The 20,497-nt window shown below is 38.1% G+C and overlaps 1 protein-coding gene across 1 annotated transcript in view; it reads left to right on the top strand.

Annotated features, from left to right (window-relative positions):
• Positions 1-318: 318 nt before the first annotated feature.
• Positions 319-20,497, top strand: part of LOC127801877 (rho GTPase-activating protein 5-like) — a 35,401-nt gene continuing 15,222 nt past the window's right edge. The window contains exons 1-2 of the mRNA XM_052337376.1: positions 319-1,106; positions 20,318-20,438. Of these exons, the coding sequence (XP_052193336.1) occupies positions 694-1,106; positions 20,318-20,438 (534 nt within the window). The 5' untranslated portion in view covers positions 319-693. The remainder of the gene's footprint in view (positions 1,107-20,317; positions 20,439-20,497) is intronic.

Raw genomic sequence — 20,497 nt, 5'->3', positions numbered from 1 at the left:
TTAAGATATTAAAATAGAAATCAAAAATGTTGAAAAGTTAATAACCAACTTAGAGTGGAATTGTAATGTAATTTTATAAGATAAATAAATACTCTTTGAACAGTTACTTAGATTAGATGCACTTATTTTTCTGCATAAAGTCAGGTTTTATTGGATAAACGCGATATATTAATATTACTATTTATTTTTATAAAAAGAAAACAAAAGAATAAAAAAGGACAAAGCGAAGAAACTGTAGAGCTGGAGTAGCAGAACAGAACGAACGTCTCGTTGGACTCTATCTCTCTCTCTCTCTCTCTCTATATATATATATATAAAAAAAGAAATGGTTTCCAAGGTGTGGGCTGTATGTTGTCATCTCACTCCCTATCCGTGTGTGTTGTCATTTCCAATGTGTATGTTAGCTGCTGCTGCTGCTGCTGCTGCTGCTTCTTCTTGTTCGACGCTCGAGTCCAAGTTCCAAATCAACGTCAAAGGGCAGAGATTCCAGAGAGGAGGCAGTGGATGCGAAGAGGAAATACAAAATTCACCAATACCCACTTCATGATTCTCACGTTCTACTTGCATTGGCCCATCCATCCCTTAAATCCAACTCAAATCCCAAACCCAGTCAAATTTCCCCTCTGATTTCCCTCTCCCATTATTCCTTTCTTTAATCCCGGAAAATCCCAGATAATATTTTTCTAATCCGACATGACAGAGGTCCTCCACTCCTCCCCCTCCTCGTCTTCTCCTTCTTCTTCTGCGAATTCCCTGTCGTGCGTGCCCTCATCCACGCCGCCCAGCAATGGCGCTCTGTTTCGGACTCGTTCGGCCGTAGAGGACGAGGAAGGAGAGGGGGATTCTAGGGTGTCGGGCGGCGGCGACGTGAAGGACACGGACAAGGAGACGGATCAGTTGTCGCTGTTGGCGCTTCTGCTGACTCTCTTCAGGAAGTCGTTCTGGATGGCTTGCAGGACCGACAGGGAGGAGCTTTGTGCCATGGAGATCGGGTGGCCCACTAACGTGCGCCATGTGGCGCACGTCACGTTCGATAGGTTCAATGGCTTCTTGGGCTTGCCTGTTGAGTTTGAGCCTGAGGTGCCCAGGAGGGCCCCTAGTGCCAGGTATCTCCAATCTTGCTGGCTTGCATTCTTGTTCGTGGGGATTGGGAATTGGTGGTTTTGATTTTCTTGATTTTCGGTCAATTAGGGTGTTTATTTTTTTTTTTCTCCTTGATTGCTGGATTTATTTCTTGAGTTCTCAGGAAATGCCACTGAATATTCTCATTCTTGATGGGAATTTGGAAATGCATTTATGCTTCAATTGACTTATCGGTGCAAAAATTTTCTTTGCAATAATGTAAATGAATCTTGGCCCGATTTCATCCTTTTCGTCTTCAATATATTGGTCTAGAGTATTTTTGGAACTGTGAATCTTATCCCAATAATTCTGGTAGTCAGTTCCATTAGAAAGTGAATTTGGCAGTACTGGTGGCCGTATCTTTTGTTGGGGATCCCTAAAATGTGGGTTTTCTTCTAGTATTCTAATTGGTTCGGTGCTTTAGAGTTTGTCTTTTTATTCAGTTTTAGTTTTGTTATTTGTTTGCATTTAACCTTTTGAGGAGGGAAGAGGTTGCAAGTTCAGCAGGGTAGAGATCCATGCTTGAATGTGACAAGAGTTTTAGGGGGTTTAGGGATTTGTTTTGGCAAATGACTGTGATCTAAATTATATCGCAGATGGCATCAAATCACACAGAGTTTACTGCATACTTCCCAGTTCTTCTACATCAGAGGAACTTTGCGGACGAAATAAACCAGATCTTGCTGAGGACCAGATTTATTAGGCTTCATTTATCTTCTAATATATGTCTTGTGAGTTTGGGAAATCAATGTTCAAGGAAGTTGTTTCGATTTCTATCTGCTCTTGCTGCTGTTAGGCGTCAGACTTTCTGGTTGCTGCTGAGATCCATTTCCACCAACATGTGGGGCAGGGTGTCATGATCTAGAGATTGGGGTAGAGTCAGGAATTGCATGTAAGGGTAGTTAGAGGTAGTTAGACCCATTCTAGAAGGGACAATAATGTAAATAAGCAGTGTTCTAAAAGGCGGCCTCTGGCTGTCACGATTTCATGCCATTCGACATCCTAGGCGTCGGGCCCTCCACAGCTCAACCTTGATGCTTTGTCCTCTTTGGATTTCATCATCGTCCCTGAAAGTGAGAAATCCGACATTCATAAGAGCCGTGTGGAGATGGTCAATGAAGGTTCAGCGAGTGTCCTCACCTCTGAAGCTCAAGAACACATGATAGATCTCGTTGCTTCGAGAAGCGGAAGAGGAGGCGGGCTCTTTGCCTCTTGTAGTAGTAGTCATTGAACAAAGGGAGGAGAGAAGAATGGATCTGTTGTAGAAATTTAGGGGAGAGAAATTTTTGAAGTAGATGGAACTCGTTTGGGAAGATGAAAGAAATTTAGGGGGGGAGAGCAACCAAAGCAAAGCAAAGCATTGGTCAAAAAGCACATATTGAAAGAAATTTAGGGGGGGGAGAGAGCAACCAAAGCAAAGCAAAGCATTGGTCAAAAAGCACATATTGAATGGGTAACTACTAGGAAACCTTGGCAAAATTTATTGGGAAAAAAAGTTAGGAAAAATATAGCACCATGGGTGAAATTATTGTTAATACAATAATTTGATTTGTCTGTGACTTACTATTAGATGAAAGCATAAAATAATGTGAGGAAGCAATGAATTTTACAAAATAATGTAGGTTTATGTTGCATTATTGCTGAAAACAATAATTTTCCTAGGCCCCGTCAAGGCACCCTAGGCACTAGGCCCTAGTCTAACGCCCAACTAGCGCCTAGGGCGTTTTAGAACGTTGTAAACAAGATGTATGGATTGGCGGGAAGTGGGAACTAGCTGCAGGATCCACTATATAAAGCCCCATCCCCCTTTGTATTGAGGCATCGAGAATTTGAATTGAAATCTTATTGGATTCTCCCTCAATTTTTCTTCTCTCTCTCTCTCGCGCTCTCCCAATTCTCTCGTTTCCCCCTCTTTCTTCAAGCGACTTCTATAATTCTCTAGAATTCTGGAGGATTATTGTCAGCTCTCAAGGATCTAACACAAGGCAACCTTTGTTGTTCATGATCTTTTCATTTTTTGATGGTTAAATACCTTTCTTCTTTTGGGAGACCAGTTTTGTTTGACAAAAAATGTTGGACAGTAAAGCAACATTGAGGAGACGAATTTTGCAAGATCGATGATGGGGGAAGGAACAAGGATGAAGAATCTAGAGTCACAGGTCCAGCAATTTCATTCAACGGTCACCAATTTGAGCTTCTGGAGATAGGATCCAATTGCAATCATGAGGCGATTGTGGCGGTGGATTGGAAGTTGGATTCCTCCTTGGGAAGTTTGGAGAAGAGACTGGATGGAATTAGAGATGAAGTAGGGGCCCAGATTAGGGAAGAGCTGCAGGGCTTCATGGTGATGTTCACCTGCCAACATCATGTAAGTCTATCTTCTGATTTCCCTGTGAGAGAAAGAACAAAGCCAGTCCTTACCGGCCTTGGGGTGCGGAATGCGGATGTAGGACCCTCGAAAGTTGAGGTGATCCGAGGAGGAGGAGGAGATCAGGAGGTGGAACAGAGGCGAGACGGATCGGTTGGCCACAATCAACCAGGGTTCCCTATGCCTAAATTGGAGATACCCCTATTTGATGGGAGCAATCTACGATGGTGGGTGATGAGGTGTGAACGTGCGTTTGGGTGGTACAATATTCCAAAAGGGCAAAGGGTGTCATTGGTGACTGCTTGCCTAAATGATGCCAAGGATGCCTGGTATCAAGGGTGGTTGCAGGTGAGAGAAGATTGCCCATGGGGTGAATTTGCAAACAAACTTTGTGAGAGGTTCATGTTGACAGCTCTCGGGAATGATTGATTATAATCATTGATTGATTGATTCCAGAATTAGATTGATTGATCTAGTTTCCTAAACAAAAGATGCATCTTTTAGATTGCTATATATTTATGTTAGGGTGTGTTTGATTGCATTACCTAAAATTTAATTCTAGGTAATGATTGCCTAGAAAACAAAAACCACCCCACCCCCTTAGAAAATGAATTCTATGGAAAGAAACTTTAAATGCTTATACTATATACATATTTTTCATAGAAAAGTTACGAGTGTTTGATTGCTTTACACATTTTCTATGGTAAATGTGTGCAATCAAACACACTCTTATTGTAATCTTTCCAATAGGAGTTGTATTGTATATTCTGTACAAAGTTTCCAAAACCATATTTAGAAACTTCCCTAGAAAATAACTTACTTATTCAACAAGGAAGTCTATATATATTTTTGTAATTGACCCATTCCAAAGAATAAGAACAATTGAATCCTTTTATTTCCAAGTCTCTTTCTTGACATGGTATCAGAGCCACAAGAGTTTAGTCGCTGATTTCTTCGTGACTTCTGTGGTTTTATTTTTCCTCCTTCATTTAATCTTCTTCTTCTTCACTCGACATCATGTCTTCTACCAAAAATCCAATCTTGAACACAGCTGATTCCAACAACATGACAGAAGTTACGCTACTGGAACTAACAGTGGGAACTTAGGAGGAGAATTGTAGAATCGTAAAGTAGCTTACCGATTGAATGGAAAAAACTACTTGAAGTGGTCGCAATTAATCTGGACCTTTCTAAAGGGAAAGGGAAACTCAGCCTATCTGTTAGGAACCAGTCCCAAGAAAGGAGATCCAGCATTTGTAGCTTGGGATGAGGAAGACTCCTTGGTGATGTCCTGGCTCTGGAACTCCATGATTCCAGAACTCAGTGACACAGTAATGTTCTTGACATTCTTGACATCAACCAAGGATATTTGGGATGCAATAAACCTCACCTATTCCAAGGTTCGTGATGCGGCCTAGATATATGAGATAAGGACTAAGGTGGTAGCAACTAAGCAGGGGATGAAGGCCATAATAGAGTATGCAAATCTATTGCAAACTCTATGGCAAGAGCTGGATCACTACCAGTGTTTGAAGATGAAATCATAAACAATTTGTAGAGAATGAGAGGACGTATGATTTTCTGGCTAGCCTTAATGTGGAGTTCAACGCGGTGAGAGTGCAGATTTTGAGCAAGGTGGATCTGCCCTCCTTGAATGAGGTGATTTCCCTAGTACGTGCAGAAGATGGGAGAAGAGGAGTGATGCTGGAATCTACACCAGTAGACAACTCTGCCCTTCTGATCTTGAAGGCTCACAATCAGAATAGAGGACCACCCAAAGGAGAGAAGAAGGCTATGGATAGAGAGTCTATGGTGTACCTTTTGCAAAAAGCCTAGGCACACCATAGATAGGTGTTGGAAACTGCATGGAAGGCCACCCAAAGGAGGACCACCAGCAAGGAATCAAGGACAGAGGCAGGTACATATGGCCAATAATTAATAGTAGCCTGCACCAGAGTCAAAAAATCAATATCAAGGAGAAGCTCTTGAACCTTACAAGGTGGAAATTGAAAAGCTAAAAGGCCTTCTGGGGTCCCTTGACAAAAAGACCGAGAAGGGTAACTGCTCTCTTGCCCTCATAGGTACTCATTCCTATTCTTTTTCCTTACATGCTTCAGAAATTGTGAACCACAACTCTTGGGTATTAGACTCAGGGGCCTCAAACCATATGACCCCTTTTTCTTAATTCTTCATCAACTATAATCCTTGTCCAAGCTCCAGAAAGATTAAAATGGCATATGGTTCTCTAATCACCATTGCCAACCAAGGAGATGTTCTTCTTAATAAACATCTCACTCTTAGAAATGTCCTACATGTTCCTAAATTGTGTACTAACCTCCTATCTATCCAGAAACTCATTAAGGACACTAATTGCAGTGTCATTTTTCATTCAAATGTTTGTGAGTTGCAGGAACATGGCATGAAGAGGATGATTGGGCTTGCTAGGGCTAGAGATGGTCTCTATCTTCTTGAAGAACCAAGTGGGCAGGACAATAGGAAGAACCATTCTCTCATGTCATACTTAGCTTATTCTAATAGAGACCAAGTATGGTTACATCATCACCAGCTTGGTTATCCCTCCTTCTTAACCCTTAGGGTGAGGTTTCTAGAATTGTTTAAAGATCTAGATGTTAGGAATTCAATTGTGTTGTGTGCAAGTTTGCAAAGCACAAAAGGGTGTCTTTTCCTCTATCTAATAAAAGAGTCAATCTTCCTTTTTCTTTAATACATAGTGATGTTTGGGGGCCATCAAGTGTTTCCAACATTTCTGGGGTATGGTGGTTTGTTATCTTTATAGATGATTGCACTAGAACAGTGTGGCTATACTTATTAAAATCAAAGTCAGAAGTCAACACTGTATTCCCTGTATACTACAACATGATTAGGAATCAATTTGGGGTAGAAATAAAACCTTTTAGGTCTGATAACGCTAGAGACTTTTTCAACCAATCCCTCTCTGATTTCTTTCAACAGAAGGGTGTTATTCATGAGTCTTCCTACCCTTACACCCCCCAACAGAATGGGGTAGCAGAGAGGAAGAATGGTCATCTTCTAGCTATTATTAGGTCTCTTCTATTTCACCACAATCACAATGTTCCTAAAAGCTATTGGGGGGAAGCAACTTTGACAACCACCTTTCTTATTAATATACTACCCTCAAAATCTCTTGAATCCCACAGTCCAATTCAATTGCTAACCAAGCATTTCCCTGATTTCCATGTGACTAGCAATTGGAATCCCAAAGTGTTCAGATGTGTAGCCTATGTTCACGTTCCTACAGTTAATAGAGGAAAATTAGATCCTCGAGCACCGAAATGTGTGTTCATTGGATACTCTCCTACTCAAAAAGGGTACCGTTGCTATCATCCTCCTTCAAAGAAACATTTTGTGTCAGCAGATGTGACTTTTTCTAAAAATGAGCCTTATTTTAAACACTCCAATACTCAGGAAAATGACCTACCTAATAGGAATAATTTCGCAATTCCTCTTATTCTGAATCTATCAATCCCTTCGATACCATCTTCTGTTCCAAAGGATGTGCTAGGTGCGACACCAGAGAAACCTATTTCTGAGACTCCTCGACCACTGCAGGTGTATTCAAGAAGGGCAAGGATTGAATCTGACCCTATGCAAGCCCCAACATCCTCAAACAGCCCTAGTCCTACCACAAACAGCAATGAGAATAATTCAGCCAGCTCTTCTAAATCTTCACCAGGTAATTCTGTACTTCTTCATTACTTGCTGATAACCCCATTGAATTTGTTGAACCTACGCCTAATAGTGATCTTGATTAGCTTATTGCTATTAGGAAAGGAACTAGAACCTGTAATAAGCATCCCTTACACTTATTTCTCTCATATTCTAAACTGTCATCCAACCACAAGGCCTTCCTTACCAATCTCCACACAATTCCAATACCCAAAATTTTTTCTGAATCAATAGGGGATAGGAATTGGAAAGATGCCATGGAGGTTGAGATGGCAGCCCTAGAGAAGAACCAAACATGGGAACTTGTGCAATTGCCTAAGAGAAAACATCCGGTGGGTTGTAAGTGAGTGTATACAGTAAAGTATAAATCTGATGGGTTATTGGATAGGTATAAAGCAAGATTGGTGGCCAAGGGGTATACCCAAGTATACAGGGTAGACTACTTCGATACTTTTACACCAATTACAAAATTAAATACAATAAGAGTCCTCTTATCTTTGGCTGCTAATCTTGGTTGGTCATTGCAACAATTCAATGTAAAAAATGCATTTTTGCATGGAGACTTAGAAGAGGAAGTATACATAGAATTACCACTAGGATGCATCCCCATAACACAAGAAAAAGTAGTCTGCAAGTTGAAGAAGGCATTGTATGACTAAAACAGGCCCCCAGGGCCTGGTTTGGCCAATTTACAGGTGTGATGGTTGGTATGGGGTATAGGCAAAGTCAAGGGGATCATACCCTATTCATTAAACACTCGGCTACAGGGGGAGTTATAGTGCTCATAGTCTATGTTGATGATATTATTGTCACCGGCAATGATGAGGAAGGGATGAGTAAGTTGAAGGAGTGTTTGATTAAGGAATTTGAGATTAAGGACTTGGGAAGACTGAAATATTTTTTGGGGATAGAAGTGGCTCATTCAAAAGAGGCAATTTTTATCTCATAGCAAAAATATATATTAGATCTCCTCAAAGATACCGGTATGCTTGGATGCAAGGCGGTGGAAACCCCTATTGAACCAAATCATAAGTTAGGAGAGGCCTTAGAAGATGACATGGTTGACCAAGGGTCCTATCAACGGCTGGTTGGCAAGCTAATCTACTTAGCTTATACTAAGTAGGCAACATCAGGTCGTGTATGAGATAGGTAAATTAACCTTTTTACCAATCTTTGATATTGACCTCTATCAATAGTACCTCCGTCTTCTTGTCCTCCCAGTTTGTGATTTTGCTCAATTGGAGTACTGGAAGCTCGACATCCTAGCTTCCTTGTTTCTTTGAGCAAATCAAGAACATATTTCCTTTGGGAAATAAATATGCCTTGTTTAGAGTAGGCAACTTCAATCCTTAGAAAATATCTCAACCTTCCCAAATCTTTAATTTCAAACTCTTTAGTCAGCTGAATCTTCAATTTTTCTTTTTCAATATCATCATTCCCCGTTACAATTATATCATCAACATATACTAGTAGATGGTGAGTTTACCTTGCTTTGAGTATTTAATGAAGAGGGTATGATCTCTTTGGCTTTGTAGATATCCCATCCTTAGCATAGCTTCAGTAAATCTACCAAATCATGCTCTAGAGGACTGCTTTAGTCCATAGAGAGCTTTCCTCAACTTGCAGACTTTGTTTGGCCCAAATTTATCATCGAAACTTGGTGGTAATTCCATGAAAACTTCTTCTTTTAAATCTCCATGTAGGAAGGCGTTTTTAACATCAAACTATTGCAAATTCCAGTCAAAGCAAGCTGCAAGAGATAATAGAATTCTAACAATATTCATTTTAGCCACAGGTGCAAAAGTTTCTTAGTAGTCGATCTCATAGGTTTGAGTATAGCCTTTTGCAACTAAGCGAGCTTTATACCTTTCCAATAACCCATTAGCTTTGTATTTGAGCTTATAAACCCATTTACAGTCTACTATCCTTTTTCCTTTTGGTTGATCAATCACCTCCCAAGTCTTGTTTTTTTCTAGGGCATTCATTTCATCCCTCATAGCAAGAGTCCAATTCTTATCTTTTAACGCTTCATGAACAGTTCTTGGGATAGTTATGGAGTCGAGTTTTGAAAGAAAGGCTGAATGCTGTAAAGATAACTTGTGAGAGGAAACAAATTGAGAAATAGGGTGTTGAGTACACTTACGGGTACCCTTCCTCAATGCAATAGGCCACTCAAGATCAGTAGGGTTCTGAGAGTCAGAACAACTAGGTTCCAAAGAATCATTACCTGATGTCGGGTCGGAATTGGTGAGTAGCTCTTGGTCCAAATTAGGTTGTGGTCTTCTTGAGTATACAAGTGTAGGCTCCTTATGCTTCCTTGTCTCTTGCTGATTTAGAAATTTCAACAGTGAGGCTAGCATAGGGGAGGATTGATAGCTGGTCATAGGAAGGTTATTGTCATGATCAATGGCTATAGGCAAAGGCAAAGGCTGGTCTGCAGGCTGGTCTTGGTAAGTAGTTGTAGGCAAAGGCTGGTCTTGGTCAATTGGTGAAGTCTGCAAGAGCTGATTACGGTCAATTGTTGCAGACAAAGGAAGGAGAAAAGCTTCATCTTCTGAATTAGAATAGTGCTCCCCCTAAAGATGAAGGTTAGGAGAAGTGAAACATGGTTGATCTTCATGAAAGGAGACATCAAGAGATATAAAGAACTTTCGAGAAGAGGGGTGATAACACTTGTATCCTTTTCGAGTGTTAGAATAACCAAGAAATAGGTATTTAAGTGCTCTAGGGTCAGGTTTAGTGCTGTTGATTTTGTGAATATGGACAAAAACGGTGTAGCCAAAGACCTTGAGAGGTAAATCAGTCAAATATGGTAGGTAGGGGTAAGAAATAGAGAGTTTTTGAAGGGGACTTTGCTGGTCAAGGATCCGAGATGGGGTTCGGTTGATAAGTTGTGTAGCAGTTAAGACTGCTTCCGCCCAATAATATGATGGAACATGGGTGTCAAAAAGAAGGGCTCAAGTTACATTTAGAAAGTGACGGTTCTTCTGCTCAACAACTCCATTTTGCTGAGGAGTGTGAACACAAGAGAACTCATGAATGACCCCATGAGATTGAAAAAAATGATATAGGGTATGATTAAAATATTCTTTCCCATTGTCTGTCTGGATTCGCTTTATGTGAACCCCAAATTGAGTATGGATGAGTTGAAAGAAGTGTTGAAGGATCTTTGGAACTTTAGATTTTTCTTTCAACAAAAATAACCAAGTGACCCGAGTGTAGTCATCAATAAAAGTAATGAACCACTTAGCCCCATTTAGATTAGAGACTTTGGAAGGACCCCATACATTGGAATGAATTAAGTCAAAAGGAGCTGAAGTTTGATGAAGGTGGAAAAGATACATGATGGTGTTTAGCAAATTCACAATGAAAATTAGTACTAGAGACATGCAAGAATAAAGAAGGAAACATAGCTTTAAGATAACCAAAACTGAGATGATCTATGGTGAAGCCAAATATCTAACTGTTTGGGTGATTTGAGTTGTGTTCCAGTAGCTGTTTCTTAGAAGCAACAAGAGCCTACACATTATCAAGAAGATACAACCCATTTTGTACTTTAACAGCTCCAATCTTTCTCCTCGATATCCAATTTTGAAATACACAATGGTTGTCAGAAAAGTTAATAATGCAGTCTAAGTCTTTGGTTAGTTTAGAAATGGAGATGAGATTAGTAGTGAGTTTTGGTACATGAAGGACATTAGTTAAATGAAGAGAAGGTGATAAGGTAACGTGGCCTTCACTGGCAACAATAAGAGAGGATCCATTGGCAACAATGATTCCTAAACTTAGTGTATAAGAAACAAATAAAGTAGAATCATGGGTCATAAGGTCAGTAGCACTAGAGTCAAGTACCCAACAATTAGGTGGAGATGTTCTATAAGCATTAAAAGAAGAAGAAATAAGACACTTATCATTCTAGGCAAATGAATAGGAACTAGAGGACTTGGAGAGTGTATCAAGGAGACTTTTCAGTCGTTCAATCTCTTCTTTGATATCTGAAGGAATTCAGAATTATGCTTTCTTAATTATCATTTGATGGATACAGCAGTCCTCTTATAGAGGGAGAGATTACATCAAACGTGGAAACTATCAAAAAGGAAATTATCTCTAAGGAAACAAATTAAAATACAAAGAAGTAAATATACACTAAGATACATATGGACATAATCAATAAAGATTCCTAAATGATAATTAGAAATCTTTCTAATCTAAGCAGATCTCTTAACATTCTGATAAGTCAACACTCCCCCTCAAGCTGGAGAGTGGATATCAACCATTTCCAGCTTGCTTACCAAAACATCGAACCTTCTTCCAGCTAGCCCTTTAGTCAACACATCTGCCTTGATCTTCGGATGGCACATATGGAATTTGAATTAACCCAGCATCCAATTTTTCCTTGATAAAGTGTCGATCAATCTCTATATGTTTAGTTCTGTCGTGCTATACTGGATTATGGGCAATATTAATAGCTGATTGATTATTACAAAGTAGGTCGATAGTACCTTGAATCTTGATTTTCAAGTCTTCTAAGATAATCTAAAGCCACAGAAGTTCACACAATCCAAGGGCCATTACCCTAAACTCTACCTCTGCACTGAATCTTGCCACAACACTTTGCTTTTTACACCTCCAAGACACTAGGTTTCCCCCCAAAAACACACATAGTGGATCTCCTATCAACCAAGGATCCACCATAATCTGTATTAGTGAATCCTTGTATATTCAATTTAGTCCCTACTTTAAACAAAATGTCTTTACCTAGTGTTACCTTTTGATAGTTCAGGATTTTTCGCACAGCTTGCATGTGCTCCTCGGTTGGACAATGCATGAACCGACTTACTAGACTGACAACAAAGGTAATATCAGGCCTAGTATGTGAGAGATATATCAACCTGCCCACAAGTCTCTAGAACCTCCCTTTATCAACCATTTGTCCCTCTGAGTTCTCTTGCAATCTGAGATTAGGATCCACAGGTATACTAGACCCTTTTCCTCCTGTCATTCCAGTTTCAACTAGAAGATTAAGAATGTACTTGCGCTATGATAGAAAGATTCTAGTCTTTGAGTAGGCTACCTCAATTCCTAGAAAATATTTAAGTACCCCAAGGTCTTTGATCTCGAATTCTTCAACTAATTTTCTTTTTAAACTCTATTGTTCTTCCATATCACTTCCAGTCACAACTATATCATCAACATACACTAAGAGTGCTGTAACTTTTTCACTTGAATGTTTGAAAGAAATAGTGTGATCACCTCTGCTCTGAGCATATCCCATAGACTTCATTGCCTTTGAAAATTTACCAAACCATGCCCGGGGAGACTGTTTAAGTCTATATAGGGCCTTTTTAAGTTTACATACTGTACCTGGATCCCTTTCCTGAAAACCAGGAGGCACTTCCATGTATACCTCCTCTTCTAAATCCCCTTGTAAGAAAGCATTCTTCACGTCTAACTTCTGCATTTTCCACCCAAAATGAGCTGCCAAGGATATAAGAATTTTCACCGTTGTCATTTTTGTCACTGGTGCAAAAGTCTCAAGGTAATCTATGCCATAAGATTGAGTATAGTCTTTGGCTACTAGTCTAGCTTTATACCTTTCTAGTGTGCCATCAGCTTTATACTTCAAATTAAATATCCATCTGCATCAAACTGGAGTGATTCCTTTAGGCCTAGGCACCAATTCCCATTTCTGATTTTTATTTAAGGCATTCATTTCCTCTTGCATGGCTTGCTTCCAATTTTGGTCTTTTAGAGCCTCTTCTACTGACTTGGGAATAACAATAGAGTCTAATGAGGTGAGGAAGCTTTTGTGGTTTTGGGAGAAGCGATGATAAGACAAGTTATCAGTTAAAGGGTGTAAAGTATAGCTTCTGACCCCTTTTCTCACAGCAATTGGTAGGTCTAAATCATCAAAAACATACCCCTTTTCTCACAGCAATTGGTAGGTCTAAATCATCAAAAACAGGGCTGGAAAGGGATGTATCTAATGATTGTGCAGTTTCAATACTTAGATCTAATGCTAGTGAGGGATGAGACTCCACAATAGGTTGCCTCCTTTGAACACATAGGGAGAACCCTTAAACCGAACTGGAGAGGATGGCCTGTGAACTACTTATTCAATACATTCTATAGGTAGAGGAGAGGGGTTAGGAGATCAGGCTGGAACAGTAGAGGAAGAAGGATTAAAACTAGACAAAACAGGAGTTGGTGCTAGGACAAGAAAAATTTCAAATGAGTCTTGGTCCTCAATTCCTCGAGTCTCTCCTTGAGGACCAAGGTCTAGAGAGCCAAAGAAGGGCTGAGATTCAAGGAAAAAGACATCTTTGGATACAAAGAACTTTTGAGTTGGAGGGTGATAACACTTGAAACCTTTTTGGGTTGGAGAATACCCTAGGAAGATACACCGAAGGGCACGAGGATCAAGCTTATTCCGATGTATTTTAGGGATATGAACAAAGCACACACAACCAAACACACGAAGAGGGAGAGGAGTATGCAAATAGTAATCGGGAAAAAAAAGAGGATAGGCATTGGAATGGGCTACGGTGATTTAGGACTTTGGAGGGAACGCGGTTGACGACATAGGCCGCGATTAAAACGGTTTCACCCCAATAGGTTTTAGGAACATGAGTGTGATGAAGGAGTGTGCGAGCCACATTAAGGAGATGTCTCATCTTCCGTTCTGCTACTCCATTTTGTTGTGGAGTGTCTAAGCAGGAAGACTCATGAACAATACCCTCATGTTGAAATAAAGAATTCAACTAATTGTTAAAATAATCTTTAGCATTATCTGTTCTGAATTTTTGGACAGGAGTACCAAATTGTGTGGATACCATTTTGCAAAAATAAGGTAAGATGGTGCCAATTTCAGCCTTTTCTTTCAAGAGAAATACCCAACACATGCAAGTACAGTCATCAATAAAGGAAACAAACCACTAAGCCCCAGAACAATTGAATATTTTGGATGGTCCCCAAACATCTGAATGAACTAGGGAAAAAGGTTTAGAAGATAATTTGTTGCTCATAGGATAAGACACCCTATGGTGTTTGGACAGCACACACACATCACATTGAAACATCCTAGGATCTAAAGATTTAAACAAATGAGAAAACGTAGCTTTTAATAAAGGAAAGAGCAGATGACCTAATCTATAATGTTGAAGCCAAATGGTATTGGATGCTGAAACAGAATGAGATGAACAAGCAATGACAGGTTGTTGCTTCTTTGTAGAATGGCCTGCCTTGTGTAAGGTATACAACCCATTGCACTCCTCAGCCACACCAATCATCTTCCCCGTTATCATGTCCTGAAATTCACACATATGAGGATAGAAGATAGCACGATAATTTAATTCTTTGGTTAGTTGGTGAATAGATATAAGATTGGTAGCTAACTGTGGGACATGAAGAACTTGTTTGGTTGTTAGCAAAGGGCTGAATTTAACTGTACCTTGGCCAGCAATAGGAACAGTGGTTCCATTAGCAATAACAATCTGTTTTGGGCTAACAAGAGGTTGGTAAGTGTCAAAGGAATTTATGTGAGGGGTCATGTGATCAGTAGCTCCTGAATCAAGGACCCAATTGGTATTCCCAACAGTTTTAAAGACAGAAAAACACTCAGAATTGGTGAGTTTACCTTGCTGTGCAAGTGAACAGGCTCCATCTTGGAGAGTTTTGAGGAAATTCTTGAGTTTGTTCATCTCTTCTGCATTCAATTGTGAAATATCAGCACCAATAGATTCAGTTTTACCTGCTGATTCAGCTTCCCCTTGATCTGTGCTGGAAAAATAGGCTTGACGACTCTTAAATCCGCCTATCCTGCTTAGCACAGCTTCTTTTCCATGGAGTTTAAAGCGGCTTCTATAATTCTCTAGAATTCTCCCCAGAATTCTGGAGGATTACTATCAGCTCTCAAGGATCTGACACAGGGCAGCCTTTGTTGTTCATGATCTTTTCATTTTTTGATGGTCAAATACCTTTCTCCTTTTGGGAGACCAGTTTTGTTTGACAAAAAATGTTGGACAGTAAAGCAACATATGCAAAATATGAGCACATAAAAGGACTGAAGATGAAGATATTAAGATGAATGTGTGGCCATACAATAAAATATAAAATCATAATTGAGGTTATTCGTAATAAGGTCGGAATGGATCATATAGAAGGTAAGACTAGAAACACGATTAAGATGGTTTGGTTATGTGAAAATAAGACCAATCGAGACTTCTATGAATAGAGTGGATGAAATAGAATAAGTATTTAGCAAAAGACATAGAAGAAGAGTGAAATAAACTTGGTGGGAGACCTTTCGGTATAATATGAGTTGTAAGGGCCATATAGAAGATAAAACTACAGGCAAAAATGACTAGCAAGCCACGAGCTACAACTCATGTAGTCAACCCACGTAGTGGGATTGTGGCTTGATATTTTGTTGTTCTACTAGAGAGGTATGAATCTGATGTGCTCTTTCTTAGTACAAAGTGATGAATCTAACATCATGGATTAATGATTTTCACAAAACATGAATTCTTCCAAAATGCATAAAAAAAAATTGGAATTTTAACATCTCCTGAAGCTCCATGATTCAAAGTGAACTATTTGAGTCTGTTGCTCAGAGACTCAAATAGTGGTGCTCACAGTAGTTGATTCTATGATTAACTAGGTTTTGATTGGTCAGATGGAGATTGATATTGAAGTTTTTGTCTAGCATCTCAACCATGCTTTGTCTGGTTTGCATTTTTTTGGCTTGGCCACTTTTCCTAATGGTCTAGTGGAGAAGAATAGAATCATACTGACCTAGTTCAAGCTCTCACACTTTTATATTTACTTCAACCTCTATCTTATGTAAAATTTGGAAATCCTGATCCATTTAATTGGATTTTTAGCTAGGATCATGTGACTATTTCAATCTAAGCCTACATAAGTTTTGGAAACTTGAATCTCTTTATTTTAATTTTAAGCCAAGTTCATCTTCCTCATTATAGTCCAGCTTATTGCTTTAGTTCTTATACTTCCCCTCCAATCTTCTCAAGAATGAATTGGGTTATTTGAGGTTGTCCCTAGTTAATACTTCTGTTCTATAATCTAAAATGTGTTTCTTGAAGCCAAATTTTAGGGGTTATCCTTCTCATAGTTGTGAAAACAAGAGTTGGTGCAGGAACCAGAAGCAGGAAATGCATCCCAAATATATAGGACAAACCAGGACAAAAAAAATGATTAAGAATTGAATGAGAAACTTAATAGAGATATTATAAAAAAAAACTTTTGCAATACTAAATAGAAACTTTAGGAGATCTTATTAGAAACTTATAATGATACTTTGATAAATAGGTTTAATATAAATTATAATGTGTATTTGATTAAAACTTAGAAAGGAAAATAATATTTAAGTTAGGAGATATTTAATATAACCATTTTGAACACTTTTTTTCAGTTTACAAGATAAGAAAATAGTTCTCTATATTTAACAGTTGAATGCATCTTTCAAAATTTGTGGAAAAATAAAACTGGAGATAAAGTAGAAAATTGGAGATGAAAAACTGGAAAATGTTCTTTGTAACTAAACAGCCCCTGCCCTCCAAGTTTCCCAAGTTTTTCAGACGTTTTCTGAAATTTTTCCATTGAGTTTTGTATTGTTCTCAAATGCATCACCAGAGAAACTCAATTCCCATCATATTGAGTTTTCTGTTAAGTATTGTCCTAATGGCTACTCAAAAATATTGCATGGGAAAAATGCGATATGCATTAAGCTTTAAGTTCGTCTGGTCTGGTGTACTGTGTACATAAAGTTTGGATCCTAAAATGCTCAGAGAACATGAAATTATTTCACTATTTTCTCATATCTACTGTTATTGCTTGCTAGATTATATAACAATTATTTCTTGGCAGTGAAATTGGCTGGTACTTGCACTGTCTCGGCCCAAAATTAGGATAGATGGTGAGCCCATGACCTTAAATGAACTGTGGGCTCACTAGAGCCATGTAACCCTCAAAGTTAAATTGTACAAATACAATTCCAACATTTTTAAAACTAACATCTTATCCATAACAATCAAAAGCCATGCAACCTAACTGTAGTCTGTTGGAGTAGACTTTAAGATGCAAAAGGGAAAATAGGCATAGGTAGGCAATGATGCCTTATGATCAGCTCCTAGATGGCTGAGATGGATCCAATATCAGCTGAGAATTTGAAAATTCACATAATGACAATTGAATGAGTATAATAGGCATTAATGAACAGATAGAATGCACTACAAATTTTTTTTTCTTTAAAAAAATTTACAACACAATTTCTATATAATTTTGAAATTAATTTTTATCTTAAGAAAAGACCTTTAAATTGAGAGAAAATATAAGTGATTTCAATTTAGGCTGGACTACAGTAAGTAGAATGAACAAATAAAGAACCAAAGAGCATAATGTGTGAAGGTCAGCATCTACCCTGTGTGTATAAACACCATCATGGGCATGGCCAACATATTAATCTAATCCTTTTTTGTTGACTGTCTCTTAGGGTTAGCAACTCCCTTGCTAATTGGGATTAAACTAATATTCCTATTATCTACAGCGTTCCAATAAAACTTCTTGTCAGAAATAGTTTTTACCTTCATCTGTATGTATACAATACATGCATACATGTTGTCATCGTCGTCATTAACTGCACAATATCTTTTTCTAGATGTCTGTGTTGGATCATTATACATGCATACATATATATTTATATATATATCATTTTCCAATCCACCATGACCAGATTTTGAATAAGGAATATTCACACACATTCCAACATCCATCATATATCCACAACATTCCATTAAATGTCCATATTCTAGAAGATTAATCATCCATCATGAGTATGCATCATTTTGTAACCCGATTATCCAACAAGAAAATCAAACAATGTCAGAGATTGCAACATGCAAGGAAGGGGCGCCTGGGTGTATGCTATTTTCAGACAACATTATGTTAATGGATGAGACAAAAGAAGGCACAAGTACTAAGCTTGAGATATGGAGGAACATCTTAGAATATAGAGGTTTTAAACTAAACAAATTGAAAACTGAACATATGGAATGTAAGTTTACTAAAAATAAAGTGTGAATGATGTTATAGTATAAATTGAAGATCAAGTCATATCAAGAAAAGATTAATTCATATATCTTGGATCAATCATCCAAAAAGATAGGGAGATTAATGAGGATGTTACCCTTCGAATTAGGGAAGGATGGTATGGTTAAAATGAAAAGTGCATCTGACTTTTTATGTGTTAATGAGATTCTTTTAAAGTCCACATAGTGGGATAAGGCTTGATATGTTGTAATATTCCTATTAAAGCTAAATGGAAAATTTTAGAAGATGGCTATAAAACCAATTTTGTTGTATGGTACAGGATTTTGGGCAGTAAAGCACCAATATGTGCAAAATATGAGCATAAGAAGGATGAGGATGTTACAATGGATTTGCAACCATACAAGAAAAGATAAAATTAAAAATAAGATTCCTTTTAATAAGGTTGGAGTGGATCCTATTGAAGATAAGATGCTTGAAACACAATTAAGATGGTTGGTCATGTGAGAATAAGACTTATAGAGATTCCTGTGAAGAGAGTGGATGGAATGAAACAAATATTTAGCAAAGAGATAGAGGAAGACAAAGAAAAATTTGCTAGGAGACTCTTAGATATGATGTAAGGCCCTTAAGTCCATAGATAAAAATGACTGGCCAACTAGATTCATGTAGTGGACCCCACAGTGGGTTAAAACTGCTTCTTGTTGTAACCATGTGCCAATCTTCTTGTCCTGAAATGATCTCCTTTTGTTTGCCACAAGCTGGGTATCTGCATGTTGTTGCTTGTTCAGGAGGAAAAAACAAAAGTAAACTCAGTCCAAAAAAAAAAAAAGCCCAAACTGGTGTTTCTGTGTTTCTGTTTGTTTTAGTGTTCTCTATTTTCTGACTTGATTTTCTTCAATAACTTTTCAAATAATTATATGTCAGCACCGCTTGGTCTATCAAGGTTAAGGGTGGAATTCAAGGAAATTCCGGCTATTCGGAGAGAGAGGAGAGAGAGAGAGAGAGAGAGAATGAATTGAGAGAGAAAAGATAACAGAAAGGAGAGAGAAAAACCAAGAAGATTCTCATTAATCATGAGGAGCATGGCTCCAGTACAACCGGATATGCTGTTAAAGGGCCCTTCTAGAAGGTAGCCGTGACTCAGCAGCATTTCCTACCCTGCCGAGGCTCACCCAAGGCATTACAATATAGGATGGACCTTTCTACCCCTATAATATGTTAGCTATGTGACATTATAAACATTAAGTACATATAATATATGTGCAAAACAATTATATTACATAGATTTACAAAAGTTTTATCCCTATATAAAGAAAAAGATCAACATAAATAGATTTATTAAATGATATTTTGTGTTTTGTTTTCAAATTTTTTAATGACAACAAAAATCAAGCGACAAGTTAAGTTTATATTTTTCCAACTGAAAATGAATACTGAACACAAATATTTGAAAACTTAAATTGAAATCAAACACATGAAAACTGACAACAAAATCAAATGGGCCTGTACTAAACCATTAAAGATTTAATTTCAATATGTGAATCAATGTCTGGAGATCTCATTAAGTTTTTGGAGTAGATGATGTATAGGGGCATAGGCTTTACTTCTAAGATCAAACTGATGTACATGCATGGTACGCCTTGATACCTCTTTAATTCATTTTTATTTTACTACTTGGAACTAATTTAGTTTGACCATTTTTTATGTGCTTCATTTCATTAAAGTATATTTTGATTAAATTATCCCTAATAAATTCATATCTTGTGAAAGTGCTTAGTGAACAGCTGCACATAGAAGCTGACCAAGTTCAGAAACCTGTTCATGAAATTGTTTTGAACTTGTAGTTGTTAGGGTTCTGCAGCAATTGATATATTCTAGATGACTTGCTTCTTTGAATATTCTAAGGATTGTCGATCATAAATTTGATATATATTTTGAATCTTTCAATCTTATTATGTGCTCTTATCTTGTTGAAGCTTAAGCACCTTTTGATGTAATGATTCCATTTTGCAACAGTTTATATCAACTGTGACTTACAATTTCCATATGTAGTGCCACTGTTTTTGGAGTTTCCACAGAATCTATGCAGTTATCTTATGACTCCAGAGGAAACAGTGTGCCAACGATACTCTTACTAATGCAAAGACGTTTATATGCTCAAGGAGGGCTACAGGTGCATGAAAAATCTAAAAATATGATTGATGCAGCTCCATGATTTTTTTTGGCTAAATG

The sequence above is a fragment of the Diospyros lotus genome, chromosome 1 (genome assembly GCF_014633365.1).
Source record: "Diospyros lotus cultivar Yz01 chromosome 1, ASM1463336v1, whole genome shotgun sequence".
Classification (NCBI taxonomy): domain Eukaryota; kingdom Viridiplantae; phylum Streptophyta; class Magnoliopsida; order Ericales; family Ebenaceae; genus Diospyros; species Diospyros lotus.
Note: the sequence above shows the minus strand (reverse complement) of the source record. Positions and strands in the feature narration are given on the sequence as shown.